The following is an 18,658-nucleotide window of genomic DNA, read 5'->3' on the forward strand; positions in this document are numbered from 1 at the left end:
TATAGAAAAAGGACCACTGATGTAGAACAAAATATAAAAACTATCGCCAAATTGTTTTGGATCAAATAGGGAATATACTTTTCCAAATCACTTTTTATGGAGCAGACACTGTGATAGTAAAACAAACAAACAAAAAACAAACTAATATCCCACTTCCCCCAGTCCCAGCTGCCATTAACACAGGTAATTGATGGCTTAAGTAATAGTGGACGTCCTGAGCTCCCAGACTGAATAGGTAGCATCATAACCTGCCATGCTCAGAGAGAGTTCTCTCCCTCCTTCCATCTTTCCTTCCTCCTTTTTTGTCTTCTATTTAATATATCAGAAAGTTCTTTTATGTGTACTGCGATCACAAAGGTTGTTTTCTTTTAAAGTATCGGCACACTTTGCAGAAAGTCCCACAGGTTAACACAGCTTCTAGAGGAACACCTCTGTTGGCTTTTAATATCCAATTTAAAGAATATATATAGCTGATAATGCCATCTTATTTTGGCTGATGAGTATTAATTGACACACATGTTGATGGCTACAATTGATACCTTATCAGAAACAAGTACAAATGATTGGAAACCCTGCTAAATGTCAGGAAATGGGATGTGTATCTTAATAGATGTTACTCGGACTAAGAGAGACCATATTACTGCATCCTGCATAAAGCTTTTACAAAGCTTTTATTGTATAAGTGTTATATTGTGTTTTTAAAATGTTTTAGGACATTAGTTGAGGTTTTTATGTTGACATTTAATATATTACCATTTTTATGACAAAAATAATATAATTTTTATGACAAAATTATGACTTAAAAATTTAATACAGGATAAAAGAATTGTATTTGTGGGCCTTTTACCTTTGGAATTTTTTTTCTCAGCTGCCATGCAGGGGTGGGGGGTGGTTCTTTTCCGTTTTCCTAAAGAATTGGAAAACTTATCAAATAATAACTTCTTAGTTTCTCTCTAGTTCCATACTTTAGAAAAAAAAATCTTATAACAAGTCTATAAAGATTAGAATTATTGAAAAACTAACTTTCTTTTGAAAGAGCTGGTTTCTGTTTACCTTCAAAAGCATTACCACACGTTTAGAATTGTTAACCAAATAGATAGTACTGGTTAGGTCAAATTGTTTTACTGCTTACTATACAATTTTTAGGTGCTACTTTTTATAACAGTTTGGTTGAGTTTTTTTCTCAAATAACTTTTTTTTAAAAGTCTGTTTAAAGCAATATTAAAACCACCTTAGAAAAACTTCTTACCAATACTGAGACTCAAATACAGGATGGAAATTTAAGAGCTGAAACTTAGAAATCATTGAAGTTGTTCATTTTCTACATGACAATAAAATGAAGGCTCTCTCAAGGATGAAGTGATTTACCCAAGGCCACACAAATAAAGCAGTGACAGAGCTAGAACTCATTCTAGATCTGTTATCATTCAGCCCAGCATTTTTTCACACGTTTCATAGTAATGAAGTAGTTGGTTTGGTGTTCAGTAAGAAAAAAAATAAAAGCTTATGTTTTGGTAGTGATAATTTTGAGAGTAAAAAGTATAAAAAATGGTTATTAGGGTAAAAGATAACTTCTTATAAGCTCATTAAAAACACTGCAAAATTTCATGGTCCAATAAAAGTTTCAGCTCTCCTGGCAAATGGTCTCTCTGCACTGTTCAGTATGGAGATACTAGTTAGTAACCTGTGCCTGTCGAATACCTGAAATATAGCTGGTGTGACTGATGAGCAGAATTTTTATTTTTATATAATTTTAATGTATTTAAACGTAAGCGACATTTAAATACATTAAATGTATTTAGTGCAGTGGCGAAAATATTGGACAGTGTAGAGATTATGTTGGTACTAAGCACAGTTGACGTTCCAGGGGTTAAGGATAGGATCTCTACCAGGAGAATACTCTGTTCAAACTTAGAATTTAAAGACCACAAAGTAGTGTGTTTAGAATGGATGTTTGGTGTTTAGATTGGACATGATTCTAGACTTAATTGGTAATATGGACTTTGAAGCCAGTATCAGAATGAGTAGAAAGATTTGATAGTATTAAAAAATACGAAGAAGGCATTGAGAGCTGTGAAAACTTTATAATTTACCCCCAGCTGTTCTGAATATATTCTTGAAAGGTCCTAGAGTGAAATAATACAGGTGTATCTGGGACCCATGTTTATATATAGCAGAGTATTAGTCTGTTTGAATATTGCTTTGAGAGGAAGACCTAATTCTGCTTCTTGAGATTAGATTACTTCCTGACGCTTTAGCTCAATTCCTTCCACAGCCACATAGCTGGTTCTTAATTTTCAAATCTACTAGTGAAAACATGATGGGATATGTCACCTATATTAATATTTTATTCTTTATATACATTGTCAGTTTAGCTGCAAGAATCAATTCATCTCTTAATTTGCTGTTACCCTGATGAGAAAACATCTATATCAGAATTATCAGTTCATGGTACTGCTTAGCAACCTGTAACATAAGAGTCCCTACATTAAACTGATAATTAAGATTCTTGACTGAAGTCTTTATGTACTTCTTCCCTTGAGATGCCTAGTAAGCTCAGGAATTAAGCTATGCTATGGGAAATGCAATATGCATTGATCATTGGAATAGACCCCAGTGAATTTTCTTTATTCCTGAAATTCCCTTGGTCCAATAGCCTTTGCTGGCAAGCTTATGTGTAAATTCAAATGCTTTAAAGTAGTTATGATGGAAATTTTTGGCTTGTTAAGTTTATGTGTTTAACTTACTTAAAGCTAATAATTGTCATTGTTTTTCAAGTTGTTTGATTGTTGTTACTATTCGTTACTCTCTCCTTTTGCTTATATGGCTTTATCCAGAGCTCAGATTTGTTAGTTTGTGCTCACATTTTAGCCTAGTGCAGGGCCTGACAGATAATGGATAATACTTAGTGAAACCTAAGACAATCTGTTTAACTACCATGGCACCAGTTTCATTAACTGTAAATGAATATGTTACAGATGATCCATTAGGACAGTGGTCCTGATTTTGGGGGTGAGGTGACATGGAGAAAGGGTGACTTTCAAATAACATCCTTCCACCCTTTTTTTTTTTGTTTTTGAGACAGTCTCGCACTGTTGCCCAGGCTGGAGAGCCGTATTGTGATATCAGCTCATGGCAACCTCTGCCTCCCGAGTTCAAGTGATTCTCCTGCCTCAGCTCCCCCAGGTAACTGGGATTACAGGCACCCACTACCACACCCAGCTAATTTTTTGTATTTTTAGTAGAGAGGGGGTTTCAGTATGTTGGCCAGGCTGGTCTCAAACTCCTGACCTTGTGATCTGGCCTCCTTGGCTCCCCAAAGTGCTGGGATTACAGGCGTGAGCCATTGCGCCCTGCCCCCTCCACTTTTATATAATGTAAGATGTTACTTATAGGTTTGGATACCAGGCATAATGGCTGAAAGAGAAAAGTCAGAATTAATTTTTTTGAGATGGAGTTTCACTCTTGTTGCCCAGGCTGGAGTGCAATGGCGTGATCTCAGCTCACTGCAGTTTCCACTCTCAGGTTAAAGAGATTCTCCTGCCTCGGTCTCCCGAGTAGCTGGAATCACAGGCATCCGCCGCCCAGCTAATTTTTTTTGGTATTTTTTAATAGAGACAGGGTTTCACCATGTTGGCCAAGCTGTTCTTGAACATATGACCTCAGGTGATCCCACCCGCCTTGGCCTCCCAGAGTGCTAGGATTACAGGCATGAGCTACCGTTCCCAGCCCAGAATTCTTTCTTAGCCTCTCATAGCTTTAAGAATTTGTGGTTCCATGTTCCTAATCTTCCCCTGCTATTCCATCTAAACAAAACAATCATTTATTTTTACAAAATTGGCTACTTTGTTCTGGTCAGTTGCTGAAGAAAGGGGCAAAAGCCCTTAAAATGTTAAAATTGAGATAAGTCAATAATCATGACTTCTGCTTATTGATATAAGTTTTCTTCATTTTTACTCAAAAAGTAATTTTGGGCTGGGCGTTGGCTCGTGCCTGTAATCCCAGCACTTTGGGAGGCTGAGGCGGGTAGACCATAAGGTCAGGAGATCAAGATCATCCTGGCTAACACAGTGAAACCCCATCTCTACTAAAAATACAAAAAATTAGCTGGGTGTGTTGGCACGTACCTGTAGTCCCAGATACTCAGGAGGCTGAGGCAGGAGAATCACTTGAAGCCGGGAGGTGGAGGTTGCAGTGAGCCTAGATCGCGCTACTGCACTTCAGCCTGGATGACAGAGCGAGACTCTATCTCAAAAAAAAAAAAAACAAAAAGTAATTTTGCCTTTATGCTAAGTGAAAGAGAAGCTATTTCTGACTACTGCAGAGAAATAAAAAGATAGTTTATTTTTTTTGCTTCATTCTAATAACATAGCTCTTTAACACGTCAGCCTCGTATCTTTCTCTGTGTGTGTGTGTGTGTGTGTGTGTGTGTGTGTGTGTCTTTGCATTTTTCATATCATTACTTATTTTACAAGTAAAAATAATTTAGACTTTGGAAAGTAAACTTTTTGGCTTACTTTAAAAAATTCCATTTACTTTTATTCTAATAAAAAAACGTTTTAAGCCATCTCTTTTCTTCATTTCTGGGTGCTATTATCTTGACTGTAATTGCCTAGTTTCCTTTCTGGCTGATCTATTGCTCATCTTTATCTGGATGTTATTAAAGAATATAAATGCTCCATAGAGCACCATAGTCTCAACCAGAATATTTTCAAATTCTCGCTAAAATGAAACAGAACTGGTGCCTTGGCTGTTAAGTAGCTCAGATTTGTTATCAGCGAGTGTGAGGGGCTCTAAATTCATTATGTTAGCTGTTCCTGCGAGCTAGCATTTGAAAAATAGCTTCAGCTGTTTATGGATTGTGGTCCTTGGGCACCAGATAGTGGATGCTAGAATGTATTGCAGAAAAGCTGATTAAAGTACCAGGATCTCTAGCAGGAAGAGTAGAAAGTCATTTGTAATACCTGTGTCTGACTCTGTTGGATGCACTTATATATTTCCTTTTGAAAGCTTTGGTTTATTATCAGCTTACCCAGGAAGGAATAACATTTTTGCAAAAATGTGCCTTTTGGTGAAAACATCAATAAACTATGCTTGATGAGAAGTTTATGTAGGCAGACTGATTTGAACTTTGAGGTTCCCAAATACTTAGCAGTTTTATTGCTTCGCTTATTGGAGTCATGTTTCACTATGAGTTAAAATTCAATAGTGGCTACTTTAAGTTCACAGTTTTAATGTGTTTTTACTGTATATCAGGGAACTTATACTTTAAAATATAGACTGTCAGAATTTACTTGTTTTCTTTTCTTTTTTTTTTCTTTGCCTACCTTCCTCTCCAACAAAAGTTTACTGAAACACAGTATGGAAATATTTTATGTAATCACAAAATTAGCAGATTTTTAAGCATACTTTGCCCTTTCCTTGTTAAAATATTGCAGTATTTTTTTTATTACTTTCAAAGTAAAGTTCAAACTTCTTAGCTTAGAGAGACATTCATGACATTTCCACTTCTTCTCTGTCTCGTCCATATCCATTCCCCTGCAAGTGTCCTTTACTTCAGGTACTCAGAGCCACTTACAACCATTCCCCTTCTCCTTTCTTTCACTGTGGTCGCTTCTCCCTTACCCTGCTTCACCTAAGGATTACATGTCCTTCTTTCAAAACTGCTCAAGTTTCCTCTCTTCCTGGAAGGCTTCCTTGACCCCCAACTACCCTTCCAATCATTAATAGACTGGCTGGTAAATGCTAGAGCACTTCATAAGATTTCTTTATACTCTAATCATTTGTTTATTCATCTGTCTTCTTTACTAGTATTCCTTGAGGTCAGAGATAATAGTATCTTTTGGTTTAAAATCCGGCATATAGGCTGTTAAACAAATGTGACTCAACAAAATTAATAAATGTTATAGATATGTTCTGTAATTTGATTTATTTTTATCCTAGTTCTGTAGACATTTGGGGTTATGGGTTATGCCATTTTCCTCACAAGGAGCTTTTTAAGTTGACTGATCCTAAAATGTTTAACAAAGGCAGGTCTTGGGCTTTGGGAAGGCAGGAACTTTATTGGGTGGAGGATATAATGATACAACCTTTACTCTATCAGTTGGCTAAAAAAATGTGAAATAGAATTTATGGGAAATTAGAAAGACCAATTTTATGATCATGAAATTGTATGTTTTAGCTTATATTCTTAAACTTATAACTTTATTGGTATATGAAGTTCCTTCAAGAGAAAATAGGTATTTCACAACTTTTTACTTTGAAAATACCTGGTTATAGTTTCTAGAATTTAACCTAATCTTAATCCAAGAGGTAAGATAAAGTTAAAGCTAAAGAATATTTGCTAATAATGGGTTATAGCAGTTAAGTATGTGCTTGGTAGCCTTGCGGTGTCTTTGTAATATGTGCACCAATATTCTGCATTTGGTAGCAAAACAAACAAAATGCAAAGTCCATATTTACACATAGGCTTTTAAAAAAATTATTTAATCTTACTTCATGAAAGAATGATAACATTTTCATTGAGTCTAATGTTTTATTATGTACACACTTAATGTTTGCTTTCATGTAACTATTTGTTAAGATACTTTGTGTAATTATTTCTTTAGTGATGTAGCAAACTAAATCAGTGTATTATAGCTGAATCATAGTCCTGGCTCTTTTTATTTATTGAAGGAACAAACGCTGTATTATTTAACATCCCTTGTCCTTCAGTTGAGCTTGCAAAAGAAATTTGTTTGTTAGATCTTGAATACTCTAAAAAATTTGTTATAGGCAGTTTTTAATTGCATTTCTGTTTTCAGCATTTGATGTATTTTTCAAATTCATTGTGATAAAATAGAATGAGTAAAAATTAGATAGTAGTTAGATATCTGCTCATTCTCAAAGACCTCAACCTCCTTAAAAAACATATTTTTAAGATTTATTATGTGTTAAAAATTGGTATTGAATTTATATGAAGTATTAAGATTATGGCATGTTAGAATATTATTGTCATTTAAGAATGTGGTCACTGTTTTGGTTTTTGGAGCACTGCCTCCAAGAGGTTCATGGCATTTGGTACGTAGTTCACGTATTTCTAGTCTACAGACCTTCCCTATCGAGTCAAAGGCTTCGTGGTTCTGATATTTGCATTTTGTACTGCTATGAAGCTCAACAATAGTAATCAATGTTTTCTTTTAACTTTCCATGCCATTACCAATAAAACTTCAGTTTTTAGAAGCCTCGTAATTTGTACCTTTAAAGAGCCTTATTATTTTGCTTTGTCTCAGAATGTATTATGCTTCACAAGTATACTGTGACAGCCTGAATAGAAAAGGGGGGAGGGGACATTGTCTTCAGCTGGCATGCTGTTATCAGAGGGAATGTGTTTCTGGACACGAGATTTAGCATTCATTGGTTGTCTGAAGAAAGCTATTTCATCTGAGGATTGGACAAGAAGCTGCGTCAATTTGCTGCCCGTCTCCAAGGCACTGGTGATGCTGCCTTCACAAGCTGGCTAACGTCACGGCTCCATCACCCAGCGGGGTGTGGACTCTCTTTTTCTGTTCTTCTCTATTTAATTCTCTATTTGCTGCCTACTGCATTTCTTAATCTGTCTTCTGCCAAATGCTAACAGCATGATATTTTGCAATCATCTAGGTGAATACAAGAAAGACGAACTCCTAGAAGCTGCTAGGTAAGTGATTCCATTCATTTTAAGTGTGTATAATGCATTAAGCAAGAGAAGGAGGAGGGCAGGTGGAGGAGTATAAAAAATATAACGTTATTGTCTTGCTTGGATTTTATGCAATTATGGAGATACTAAATATATACTTTATTTTACGTGATTAGTGTATATAATAAAATCTTTCATATGGTGATGATTATAAGGTTAATTTTATTTGGAACATTTCTTAAGGTACCTGCAAACCCTTGTTTGCCAGCTTTCCCAGTGATATTCTTGGAATATTTAAATACCTATATCTTCATTTTCTTCTGAAGATTTTTTCTAGCAAAGCTTGAGTGAAGAGCAAAAAGTAAATGTTAAAATCCTCATCTATTTTTTGTTGTTGTTTTTCTTGGTCATTTATAATTTAATTAATTAGCTCTTTATAGCATTGTGCATGTATTTTTTAACTCCAATGTTTTAGTTTATCAGAATAAAGTTTGTTTGTAATTAGGAAGATGACTTTATATAGATAAATAAAACAAAAATGTAGAAAGCCACGTTATCTAAGATATATACAGTGATTAACAGGAATTAATTAGAAATATATTAATTGAATTGAATATTGCAAAAGAGATTTATTGTAATTCATGTAAAAGAAATCAAACCCATATTTTACTCTCGTGTGACAAAATTATTTATAAATATTCATAAGAAGCTTTGTAATGTTATAGGAATTGACTTACTACCTTTTTATAGGAGTGGTAATGAAGAAAAACTAATGGCTTTACTGACTCCTCTAAATGTGAATTGCCATGCAAGTGACGGGCGAAAGGTGAGTTATTTTACATATAATCCTCTTTAATTGCCTTGCCACAAAATTTTTTGAACGTGGCATATATGTATATATATGCACGTATACCTACATGGCTTTATTTTTACTGGGATCTTTTCACTGTAAATGAAATGCTGCTCTATCTGTTATTGGCAGTTGTGACATATTCATAGAACTGGTGAAGCACGGATCTTAAGTAAGGCTTTTCTCTTTAATGTCAGACACTGCAAGTTATTTGTTGCATGGAACTGCAGCTTTTTCATTGATTAAAATTACAACATATGCTATTTTCTGTGTATGATAATGGAAACTGGAAATATGTGTGTCCTAGTTACCCATCATTGTTAAGACATTTCTGTTTTTGGTTTCTTATTTGGCAAAAGAAGATTTGTTTGCTAGACACCAACACTTTTTCCATTAAAGCTGAGAAAATGTTGTTAATGATGGTTTTACATCTATGTAACGGCTCTGCTCTTTTGTTATTACTTATATTGGCTAAGTTATAATTCTGGAATATTGAAAGAAAATAGATTAAAACAGAGAGGAATATTCTATACAGTTGTCATAAATGTAAGGTAATATATAAAGTATACAGCTGGCAGCATCATTATCTACTTTGTATTCTTGCTGAAGATATACTCAAAGGTAATCCGTTATGACCTTTAGTAATTACAAAGTTTTGCAGTGATTTACCTAATAGACATTGAAAATCAAAGCACTCTATATTATAAAGTTGGTTTATTGAAATGAGTGTTCATTTTTTAATGTTAGCAGATGGCCTTTATGTTCTAAAAACCTAAAATGTTTTTAAGGACACATTGCAAATATTGAGGAAAATTATCTTATGCCTGAAATTTAAAGAATGACTTTTTTACATTATTTACAGTGAAAATGTTATGGCAAATATCTGGATGGATGGTACTCCTGAGAAACATTAAACTATTTTGCTTTTTAAAAAATGACTTTTCTGTGAGTGATAATTTTGCAGATCAAATTTTTGCATGCTTCCCCACTTTTTTTCTATTTTAATTAAATCCAAAAATAGTGGCAAGGAATCCAGTCTCTCGGAATATAATTTATGTTAATTTGTTATCGTAGATAGGTCATATATTGTTAAATGGCCCAGTGAGCATTTTGTTTCTCTGGGTAATTTGGGGAGAGACTTCTACTTTCATGGAAGGTTAAATTACATATATCAAGCTATAAACTAGCAAAGATTTGCTCAGCACCATTGCTTACTTTTGGGAAGTGTGTTTAAATGGTAACTGTTCATTTTTCCTTCAGTTTTGAAGTTGCTCTAGGGAATTTAACACTCTTGTGTGCACTTTAAACTCCAGATTTTATTTAGATCTTCCAAGTAGATAAAGTGATTTCTATCACTGTGCAGAGAAGGGCCTTTTTATCTGTGGTTAAATGCAGCTGTTTTTAGACTGAGCTTGTTTCAAGCCCGGCTTACCTCTGTTTTCCATAACCATTTTAATACTACAGAACTTATGTGAAATTACTACAGCAGGAGTCTCTTTCCGACACGGCTTCTTTCTCCTTTCCTTACCCTTCTACTCTGACGACCACATTCCTAGTGCAGTAAATCATAATAATTAAGGAGCATGATCCCTGATACTTAACAAATTATCTCTTCTCTCTGCTTTATCTACTACACAAATGTATAGAACTCATTAATTTTTCCTTTTCCGTAAAGGAGAATATACTAGCTTTTAGCTAGAACTAATGTATTTCTCATCCAAATTCCTGTGGCTCCTTTTCTATATTACTCTATGCATTTGGAGTTCCTTAAAGTATAGTCATGAAGGTTATTTTATTTTACTTCTCCATTAGCGCTTGTTTTATTTTGCACAGGACCAAGGATGGCACTTTGCGTATAGCAAAAGCTTTGAGTATGACTCTTTTGTTCCTTGATAAACATAATTTTATCCTCTGAGTGAGAAAAATATCTACTATTTGCCATTTAGAAAATTAAATCAGAAGTATGCGAATGGGAGATTTTATGTTTTTTTATTATTACTAATATTCTATTAATTTATTTTTGGGTACTTATGAGGAAGAACTGTATACTTTATAATGTATAGAACATTTTTAAGAATACTTTTCAAGTATTATTATTGTACCAAAGGATTTCTAAAGTATAAATAATGCAATAACATTCCAAAATGTATTCTTATACTTTTTTGATTATCAGGTTTTTTTTTTTCAAGTTAAATTAGATAGCAAATTAGACTTAAGCATTTATTAGGTTTTAGTGCTATGCATATAAGAAATCATGAACAATTGCTCAACTGTATGACTTAAATTGAATAATAGCCATATTTAGATATTATTCTCATTTATGGCACAGAGTAATTCTTATTGAATGTACCAGTTGCAATAAAGCCACAAGGTGTGAAATGTTCTGGGTGCTAGTGGAGATTGGGACAAGACCCCTTAGTTATGCCAATATCTTTTATTTTCTTCCTGTTGTTATCAAGAAAACAGGTAGACAAATCTAGCTGCTAAAATTACAAGTATCTGTCTTAGATATGTAGTCCTTTTTTAGAACATTTGCATGTGTTTATTTAGAATTAGAAAGTCAGATTGTATGTTAATGAGCAGATAAAGGTGCTTTTTCATATATAGTAAGTCAGAATAGAGTTTTATTTCCTGAATTTCATTTTAGAATACAGTGCAGAACCAAATCCTTTTTTGGAGGTTTCCTAAATTACTGTATTATTGCTTAACTGAGCCCTTTTCTGTCTTAGTTTTTACTACAATTCTTGGTTTGTAAGTTTAAAAAGCCCATGAAAATGGTAATTTGAAATGTTTTTGGAAAAGAAATGTTCCTTAGACAGTAGTTAGTAGGTGGGGAATTTGCCTAGAGATTTATGTGGGGGTTTGAGACTTTAGGTTTTTTTTAATGTAATATGTGGGATTATACAATGAGAGTGTAAATTTTAAGTACTCTCTTAATTCTATACTGTGACTTCATGATTATCTAATTAGGTAATATGTGAGAAGTTAATATTTTTATTTCCCAAAGCCAATTTTTTCCTAACCTTTAGAATTCTGAAAATTATGAAATATCAGTAAGGTTTTATACAGTTTGTATTATTAGTATGCTTTTATTTTACACATAAATCAAAACTGGTTCTTGGCTACACTAGAAATTTTATTGGCTTTTCTTTTCTCCCTAAAAAAAGGCAGAGATTTTTTTTGTTCTAAAATGTCACCTTTATACAATCATATACATGTTATAATGAAGACCACTTTTAGAGACATAGGGGCATAGATATTATTTAATCATCTTCCAGCTTCTGCCAGTGTGATTAGTCATAACAGTCCACAATTCATTATTGCCATTAGGTGAACTAAACCTTAAGACAGATTGTTCCCTTTCTAGAATTCTTTATTCCTGTATTTTCAAACTTGGGTTTCTTGACCTTTAATCTCCCTTTAGAGTGTTTTATATCAGTATCAGATGTTCTATTAGCAGTTATCCACATGTTCTGGCCTTGTTTGATGTCTAAATTTAAGGTGGTAATATTCTCTTGTTTCCAGTGTTAATTTTTATAAGGATGCCTTTTATAATAAATGAAAATAAATATTCAAATACAATTAGTCCAACAGTCATCTCTTTTGAGAGTTCTTTGTGGTTCCTCTCTGTGTTATTCTCCTTTCCTAACTGTCTTTATTCCCCCCTAAAATAAATTGTCCTAAATTTATCCACTCCTCATCTTAACAAGCAATTGGTAGGGGTTAGGGATTATTGCACATAGTCCCAAATAGAAATAATATGTATCTTTGACTATATCTACATGCCTACTATTGCTGTGATTATATGTCACTAAATAATTAAAAGTAACCAATATTTGATAGGTGCTTTTAAAATAGTATTTCCAGTGTAATTTTGAGTATTTCAGATTTCCTTCTACTCCTTTCATTCATTCATTCCACCAGCACTTAATACCTATTATGTGTAGGTCACTGTGCTTAGTGCTATGGGAAGTAACCATATGGTTGGTGGTACACGATTACAAGAAGCTCAAAAATTGGTAAAACGATTAAGACGTTATGGAGGACATTGAAGCTATTGCACTAAGATGATACAAAATTCCTTTTGCTGTGATACAGTTATAAAGTGTTGATTTCCTGGCCCTTTTATTTTTAAGGCTTTAGTATTTAGTATACCCTTCTGTAAGAAACCAGAAATTTAGATGAACAGGTAATTAGAAGATCATGATTTTAATTCAGAAAAATTAACTGAAGGATTTCTTTAAATGTCAACATTCTGTAAATATTTACTTCCAACTAGTTAATAATGGAGAAGACTGGAAACAGAGAAAAGTGAAGTGTTTGAAAATTACTTTCAAAAGAAAGTCAATCAGAAATAAAGTAGAATTTAGTGCTGTACCTTGAAGATACCATAGACAAACTGTGATAGGGCAAATAGACTATAAGGTCAGAGGGACTGGGTTCTATTCATAGCTCTTCTGCTTTCCAAGTGTGTATCTATGGCTCTAGAGTTTTTAATTTACTCATTCATAAATGGAAAAACCATACCATTTCACAAGGCATTTGAGAAAATTAAGTGAAATAATGTGGTCAGTGTACCTAGTACAGTTTGTAGCACACAGAACCTTTAGCAAATTAGATCCCTACTCCTTTGATAATTTTTTTGAAACTTTCAAATGTATCTAGAATGGACACTTACATAATTTTAAGTACTCCAGTGTGCCCCTTTTCTCCCCTTAAATGTCCTCATTATCGAAGCTCTGTCCCATGTGGCTTTGGAAAAAATAAGTTATAGATTGCCTGGTTATCTACAAAGCATATAATTGAATTAATTCAGTTGGAGCTTGGCCTTCCCCTCTTTCACCCAGAGTCACATTTAATAAATAAATTTGTTTAAATGAGCAGCTTATAAACTCAGAAATACATTCTTGAGATATATGCCCATTTGTAAACACATGTTGATTAAAAATTAATATCTGGCTGAAAATAGTGCCATATGGAATTCCATAAAGCCCATCCAATGAAGAACAATAAAGATGTAGGATTAGTGTAATTATTTGTATCTACATTTAAGTTTTAGGTTGTAGAGTTTCTCATTATTCTTAATCAGTAGCCCCCTCTCTCAGTATAACGTTTCTCCAATCTATATTTGGCTAGGATTTTAACAATCTTTATGTGGTAGGTTGTTACTTTGGAGATGTCTCAGTAAACCACACCTTTTATTATGCATGCCCTAGTCTAGTTCCCTGCCACATTGACTCTGAGCTTAGCCTGGAACCGCTTTGAATAAAATAATGCACAAGTGGGCCGGGCTTGGTGGCTCAAGCCTGTAATCCCAGCACTTTGGGAGGCCGAGGCGGGTGGATCACAAGGTCAAGAGATCGAGACCATCCTGGTCAACATGGTGAAACCCCATCTCTACTAAAAATACAAAAAATTAACTTGGCATGGTGGTGTGTGCCTGTAATCCCAGCTACTTAGGGGGCTGAGGCAGGAGAATTGCCTGAACCCAGGAGCCGGAGGTTGCAGTGAGCCGAGATCGCGCCATTGCATTCCAGCCTGGGTAACAAGAGCGAAACTCTGTCTCAAAAAATAATAATAATAATAATAATGCACAAGTGATACTCTGTCCTTTTCAGGACAAGCTCCTGAGTTGGCCTGGCAAGCCGCTAGTTTCTTTTTTTTTGTAATTCTTCTTCTTGGAACCACACTGCCATGACATGAGGCAGCGCAAGCAGCCATATGATGAGGTCCATGTGAAGAACTGAGGCGCCTAGCCAGCAGACCCACTTGAGCTCCCATGAAAGCTTCTTAATGATTCTAACTATCCACACGTCCTAGACAATTTAACCTCATCTGAGTCCCAAATCCAACCCTAGGGTGATATCAGGCATCCTAGCACCATAGCTTATGCCACATAGAGCTGAACACCTGCCCAGGCAACTCACCACTGTTGGGGTAGTCTGTTATGTACTAATAGATAACTGAAATACTTGACTAAAATAACTATTGGGCAAGAAGGATTGCATCTTTTTTTCAGATAGGTTACTGAAAATGATTCTTTCATAACTACTTAGAAGAATAAGTGAAGAATTTAAAAAATCTTCCCAAATATAATTATGTCTTTAGATATGTTCAGTTCCTTTGAATCTATATGTTACAATTTAAGTATTTTTCTCCCTCAGAATACAAAAACATAATTTTATGTGCACCATTTGGGGTCATGGTATTGTGGGAAAAAGCAGGAACTTGAAGCTAGAAGACCAGATTTCAGGTTTCAACTGTTATTAGCCATGTGTTCACGGCAAGTTTTATTATATCTTTGAGTTCTCAATTTTTTTAGCCTAAAAAAAATGAAAGATTTGGGCCATGTGAGCTCTAACATACCTTCTGACTCTAATATTTCAAGATTATATTTTGTTACTTATTTTTCAGCAGAGTTAGTAGCAATTACCCATAATGCAGAATTAAATTTCGTAAGAGACTGTAGCCTCACACTGGAGAGAACACTCATGGTATCTGCAATAAAGTTTATGTAGAGCCCCCTTCCCCTTTAAGAAAGAAAGTGTTAGCATTACCTGGGGGCACATATCTGGCTCCCCCTGACCTGTAGTGACCTTTATCATTCTTCATTCTTGCCAAATCTTGATAGATAAAAGGTCATACCAGTTTTAAATTTCCAACTTTTATAGATCCTAGTTCAGATGTTACTTGGGATTACAAGAAGATCAAAATGCAGTAAGTCTGCATTGGGGAACTCTTCAAATAGTTTAGGGTTAATTGTATATGTAATCAAATCACTTCTCCGGGTACGTCTTGCTGAGCAATGCGTGCCTTACTGTAGTGCCAAAATCCCTTAGAGCAAGTTTTCTTGCCTACTTACATTGGGATATATTGTATAAAATCTTTTTGCTTATGTATATTCATTTTGTACCAATAAGGGTTTGAAAATGTCTTTTTTATTTTTCATTAGGGAATTGTTTCTACTAAAAACAATCTCTATTTTGTCAAGCATGACATTTCTATTGGTAAGGGTAGTTAGTACCCATGCGAACTGTGCTGCTTTCTCTGTTGGAGAAATGAATTTCTTGGGGACCGACCACAGTGTTAAAAAGCAGCAAAATGATAAAACTTAGTTGTCCATTTACCTTTGTTTAGCCACCATTGATTGTAGCTTTGGATTGTCCTGCCCTTATATCTAGAAGCACAGATTTTCTGCTGTTTCCCACTTTAGACTGCTCAAGACACTGGAAGGTAGTTGGTACTAAATCCTTTGGCTATAAGTATGAGTCATTATTAAACTTGTATTTAGCAGCCAAATTACAAGTATGACACTTCAGCCTCTGTTTTAAAATTGTTAGAATTGAAGTTTAAAGTGTTTTTTCTGCCTCTACAAGTAAACCAAACTTTACATTAGTTGACTGGATTACAACTACAGCAGTAGCTGGAAAAACGTCCGTGTCGCAGAGTGGCAAAGGGAAAAGGGCAGGAAGATGCACCCAAGATAGCGTCTGTGGTATTGCCGATGTCCCAGTTCTTCAACTGAATGGGTGCTGGATGATGTTTGAATATTATGCTTTATAACTTACATGTTTTATGTGTTAAATATTACATAAAGATATTTAAAAATATCTCTTTAATGATTATGATTTCACTACCCTTTGGCTTGAACAGATTCTTCAGTTAATATCATTTAACAGTAGAGTATTCTACAAAAAGTTCTTTACGTAAGAGACTATATTGTTTAAAGAAGATTTGCTTAGGGGCAAACAGAAGTCTAATTTCAGGAAATTCTTCCAGCCTGATGAGAAAGTGGCAAAAAGAAAGTGATGAGTTAATTATGGATTTAAGAATTCTGAAATTATCTGTAACTTTGATTTGGCATTGTTAAAACAGTTGTTTAGCCACAATATAAAACCAATGTAAACTATTTCTTAATTCATTGTATACCATTTCTAGTGTCTTAGTCAGCTAGGATTGCCATACCATTGACAGGGTAGCTTAAACAACAGATATTTATATCTCACAGTTCTAGAGGCTCTGAAGTCTAACTAAGGTTTAGGTTCCAACATGGTCAGTTTCTGGTGAGCAAGCTTTTTCATGTCTGTACTTAGAAAGGGCACTGATCTCATCATGAGGTTCCCACCCTATGACCTCATCCAAACCATAATACCTCACAAAGACCCTGTCTCCAAGTGCTGTCATATTGAGGGACTTCAACATAAATTTTAGAGGATTACTAAACATTCAAACAATAAACCTGGTTATTTTTTCTTTATCACTGCCTTTTTTCCTCCTTTTTAAAGAGATTATCACTCAAGCTTGCTTCTCTCTGTGTGTGTCTCACACACATGTATACATTCACTCATCAGTTAAATTAGGATTATATTATGAAAACATTTCTAGAAGTATCAAAAATCTTCATATTATTCTGCCTTTTTAAACAATGTTTTCAGTGACTAGAGAAATATTTTTCTCTACTAAGAATGGCATCAATAGTAAAGCTTTAAAAAGGACTAGAAATACCATGCACAATCACTTGAAATGCATATTTGGAAAACTAAACTAGTAAATTTGGAAATAGACCAATTCTAAATATAATTTTTTAATAAAAATGCTTTAATTTCTTAATAGAAACATGATAATACCCTATTCTTGAATATTATAAAAATGCCCCACAAAAGAATCTCCTACTTTTAAAGAGTGTTTAATACCCATTAGAATTGGGAGAGAAGGCTATGCGCAGGGAACAGAACTAGAGGTCTCTGCTCCCGGCTGTTTTTGGCTCCCCCATTCATTATACAAATGCAGAAATAACAAGGACTTTATCACTTAAGGACCTCTGAGGTGACAGCTTATCTTCAGAATCCAAGAGCACTTAACCAGATTAAAATCGGCTGAAGGAATTTGTCACTTTCCCAGTTTGTGGCTAAAATGACTGTCTAATGATCTAAGGTGGACTGATTCCCTCCTGTGTAATCATTAAATGCTGATCAGTGCAACTGGTTTCTTCTTTCAAGAAGTCATCTGTTGTCTATTACTTAGAATCTTTGATGCTTAGATATGAAAACCTAACATTGCAAATATTAGCTTTAAAAAGGAATTTATGTGTAGTTTGGGTAGTGTGAAAATTTTTCTCCTTTTATGAAGTATAAAACATCAAGTTATTATCAAACCAAGAAACCTTGGATATTTTTTCTTTTTATAAAATCTACCAGCTGTTTCTCATTAGGTGATGAAAACCTAATGTTACACCTTAAGAGTCCTAAGCATTTTTGTTCACACAAACCATGTGAGAGGATGCTAGAAACTCATTTTCACCAATGTTTTAATTCTTCCGCTGATTCTGAGGCTGGAAAAGAGAAACACAAATTGCTGGCCGCTGAAGCATCCCCTTGAAGATTCCACAATAATAATGTTAAGTTAAAATCGAATTCAGTTGGCATTCACAGCTTTATTCTCACAAAGATTACCCTATGGATTTGCCATTCAATCTTACCTGTTCTTCTCCCTTCCCTTCTCTTTCTCTTCCTAATACCATACACTTAAAATAAAGGTAGTCCTTTCTATTCTCACTTTAAAAATAAATTTTTGGCTGGGCCTAGTGGCTAACACCTGTAATCCCAGCACTTTGGGAGGCTGTAGCAGGTGGATCATTTGAGGTCAGGAGTTTAAGACCAGCCTGGCCAATATGGAAACCCTGTCTCTACTAAAAATACAAAAATTAATTGGGCGTGGTGGTGGGTGCCTGTAATCCCAACTACTCAGAGGCTGAGGCAGGAGAATTGTTTGAACCTGGGAATAAATAAGTAAATAAATAAATAAATAAATAATTTTTACTATTTATGGTTCTCGAATTACAGAAATCTTGTTTTATATTTCATAAATTCTGTAGCTTTTAAAATGGCTTCCTAAAGATGAGTGCATCTGTTCCTTTGGAAGAACATCCTTTTTGAGGCTATGAAGTATAAATTCTTATTTTATCTCTCTTCGTGTATTTTATCTAGGAATCACAGAACCTTATTTAGGATGAGGACTTAGTTCAACCTCCCTATGTAGTGTTAGAGCCTTCACTAGGATAGCTCTGACAGGTTCTGCTGAAGAGAGAGAGAGAGTTTGCTGGTTTAGATCAGACCATATTTGGATTTAGTGCTCAATTTAGGGTGTCAAAT

The 18,658-nt window shown here is 34.5% G+C and overlaps 1 protein-coding gene across 4 annotated transcripts in view; it reads left to right on the forward strand.

The window, feature by feature from the left end:
• The window catches only part of TNKS (tankyrase), a 193,974-nt gene that overhangs the window by 90,058 nt on the left and 85,258 nt on the right, over positions 1–18,658 (forward strand). For all 4 annotated transcript variants that reach the window (XR_013525585.1, XR_013525586.1, XR_613140.5 and 1 more), the window contains exons 4-5: positions 7,642–7,678; positions 8,408–8,483. Coding sequence is in view for 1 of the 4 variants with exons in the window: in XM_002756912.6 (XP_002756958.2) it covers positions 7,642–7,678; positions 8,408–8,483 (113 nt within the window). In the remaining 3 variants the exon portion in view is untranslated. The remainder of the gene's footprint in view (positions 1–7,641; positions 7,679–8,407; positions 8,484–18,658) is intronic.

The sequence above is a fragment of the Callithrix jacchus genome, chromosome 13 (assembly GCF_049354715.1).
Source record: "Callithrix jacchus isolate 240 chromosome 13, calJac240_pri, whole genome shotgun sequence".
Lineage (NCBI taxonomy): Eukaryota > Metazoa > Chordata > Mammalia > Primates > Cebidae > Callithrix > Callithrix jacchus.